Source organism: Anneissia japonica, unplaced genomic scaffold (genome assembly GCF_011630105.1).
Source record: "Anneissia japonica isolate Jap-2015-1 unplaced genomic scaffold, ASM1163010v1 scaffold47136_len2781_cov159, whole genome shotgun sequence".
NCBI classification, from domain to species: Eukaryota; Metazoa; Echinodermata; class Crinoidea; order Comatulida; family Comatulidae; genus Anneissia; species Anneissia japonica.
The window spans coordinates 1-2,615 of NW_022724843.1; the positions used below are offsets into that span (position 1 = coordinate 1).

Consider the following 2,615-nt stretch of genomic DNA (forward strand, 5'->3'; position numbering starts at 1 on the left):
ATCAACTAACACAACATTAGCCTAGTAGCCCTGTTGACTAACAAAGGCAGATTTCAAACAATCAAAAAACTACAACAAAGTCTACAACATGGTCGATAAATATGGACTTAATTTACAATGTATACTTACTTTCAGCATTAGCAAACCTGATGGCTAAAGTTTCAGCTTTCGGCTCCTCGTCTGCAAAATCAGCTGGTGTGTTCCAAACAAAAGCTCTATCACTATCACAGTTGGCTTTCAATTCCATAGTTGGTAGTACTAAAAAATAAGACAAAATTATTGTTAAAGCTCTCCTAGTTCTTTTTAGAAATATCTACGTAGTGCAAGCATTATTTATTATTATTGACTAATTTGCATCGACAGTACACAGATTCACTAATGCGTAAAATGAGAAAAACAAAGAGGACTTACAGTAGTGATTTGCACATAACTTGAACGTTTTATCCCTTCTCATGACTATTCTATATTTTGAAGCATCATTGTTACTTTTAAGAATTTTTATATCACCAACTCCTCTTTCTTTCCATTCTGTTGTTTCTCCATTTTTGAAGTACCGAAAAAGTTTGGCTCTTCTGCAAAAGACAATGTTTTGTATTGGTTAGAAATAGCAAAATTTCAACATTCATCAGGGTTTCAGACATTTTGGAGTAGATGAATCAGTTAAATATATTGGGACTGAGGGATTGGATAAACATGCAGTCTAAATTATTATTTTAATTACATATTATTACAGTTTGCGGTTGCCATTTAATATTCGCTCATGCCAATCTGGTGCATTGTTCAAAAGAGCACTCAAGACACATCTGTTGTCTGCTACTTTTACAGTTTTAGTTCTATTTTTTGTCTTGCTTGCAAACTTAATCTGTCTAGTCAGATACCCCCATTACTTGAGCACCTGCAAGTTATAAAACAGGGGGCCCCTGTGCCTCAAATTGCCTGTAAACTGTGCAGTGAAGTGTGTGGTGGTTTTTTTCCGGTAGGTTTAAGGTTTATGGTAATTTTTGGTTCCTTCCTTCCGTAGCGCCTTGAGCACTACTGCCGTGAATATGTGTGCTATATAAACCTTATTAACAGTCATCATTACAGTAAATTGGTACTTACATCCTAAACACTTCTTCTTCATTTTCTTCTAATGTTTTGATTTCAACAGGAGCTAATTTAACAATAGGTTCAAAATGAACATCTGGGCTAGTTGGTCCATCTTCCTATAATAAAAAAAAAAAAGTGTAACTTGATAAGGCCAAGAGAACAAGTACAATGCATTGGAAATCAGAGTCCACAGGTTTGGAATTTCTTTTATATATAAAGCATGGAAATTCTGCCAAAAGCATCAGGGAAAATATCAGTTATGAGACCATCAGCAAGAAAAAGTCATTTGTACACATGACCTCAGACCGCCCGTCTCAGTATCATCACTTGTTTACAGTACCACCACAAACTATTTCAATTTTACCTGCGCGCAGGCTTCATAGATACATCGTAGCCTGATATAAACAATCTAAGCTAGGCTACGCGAAGCGAACCTACGAAGGAAAAGCATGTTATTTATTTGTATGTGCAGAAAGACTGCTGTAGCTTACTGGAATAAACAATGTATTGCCTGATAATTTTTGAATGACAAGCACGAGTTTAGACCGTTAATTTAAAGTATGGAGCTGTTTTTCAATAAGAAAAACGTACACTTGACTTCATGGAAGTCACCTCTTCCATTCGCTGTCCACGACAGAAACTTGTTTGTACTGCTGTATTATTTTTTAATTAATTAGCCTAGCCTACAGTACCGTCCATAAATGCTGCACGTTTTAGACGCATCTGACGCATCCAGAATTCGTCCACGATGCGTCCTGAATACGTCCGAAATCTGGACGCGTCTAACGCTAATAACGGTTCAGACCAACTGTTTATTTGACGCAGGCTTGTCAAATTAACAATTAATTAACAAGTCATCGTCAACACAGACCAAACTACAAACAAGCAAGGGAGTGGTAATCAAATGAAACAGACACTCAACAATATTCTACACTACTATGGGAACCTCTGTATCGGGCAACAGCCAAAATTCCCGTTGCCAATGGTGACTGTCTCAGTTTAACAAACCTGTTATCTTTTAGGTAATAATAGCACAACCGCGCCTCTGATAAGAAACCGGGTCGCTTGAAACGTGAGTCTCTTGTCGGTGATTTCCTCTGCAAATCTTCCTAATTAATGTACTTGTCAATTGTAGTCCCGGCCCCCCCAGAAGCCGGGTCATAGCGGGGCACTAGCCGGGACTGAGCTGGGGAGGTACATAATTGTGTCCCTGTAGTACCGGTACGTACCTAAAATTGGCCTCGAAAGGACCAAGGTTTCGGTGTACAGTAGTGCTGTCAAATGGTCTAGTCCTACCTATCCTACCCTAGGCTTTCAGCAATTGCTATGTGTTTTGGTAATTTAAAAATCGCAACCGGTACTATAGGCGGTATAAATTACTGTACATAATAAAATATCAAGCTCCCACCACAAAACGATGAGGACCGATGTGACGTGAGTGTTTTGCGTAAAAATTTTCTTTTTTAATGGCCAAGCAATACATTCCCCTCTTCACACTTTTCCAAACTTCCATGGGAATCTGCCTA

The 2,615-nt window shown here is 38.3% G+C and overlaps 1 protein-coding gene across 1 annotated transcript; it reads right to left on the reverse strand.

Moving 5' to 3' along the window:
• Positions 1–102: 102 nt before the first annotated feature.
• On the reverse strand, positions 103–1,205 carry LOC117112611 (ran-specific GTPase-activating protein-like; the record flags this gene model as incomplete). Its single annotated transcript, XM_033255714.1, has 3 exons — positions 103–258; positions 412–572; positions 1,102–1,205. Coding segments are annotated over 3 exons (411 nt in total), but the record flags the coding sequence as incomplete, so codon positions are not given.
• Between the last annotated feature and the right edge of the window lie 1,410 nt (positions 1,206–2,615).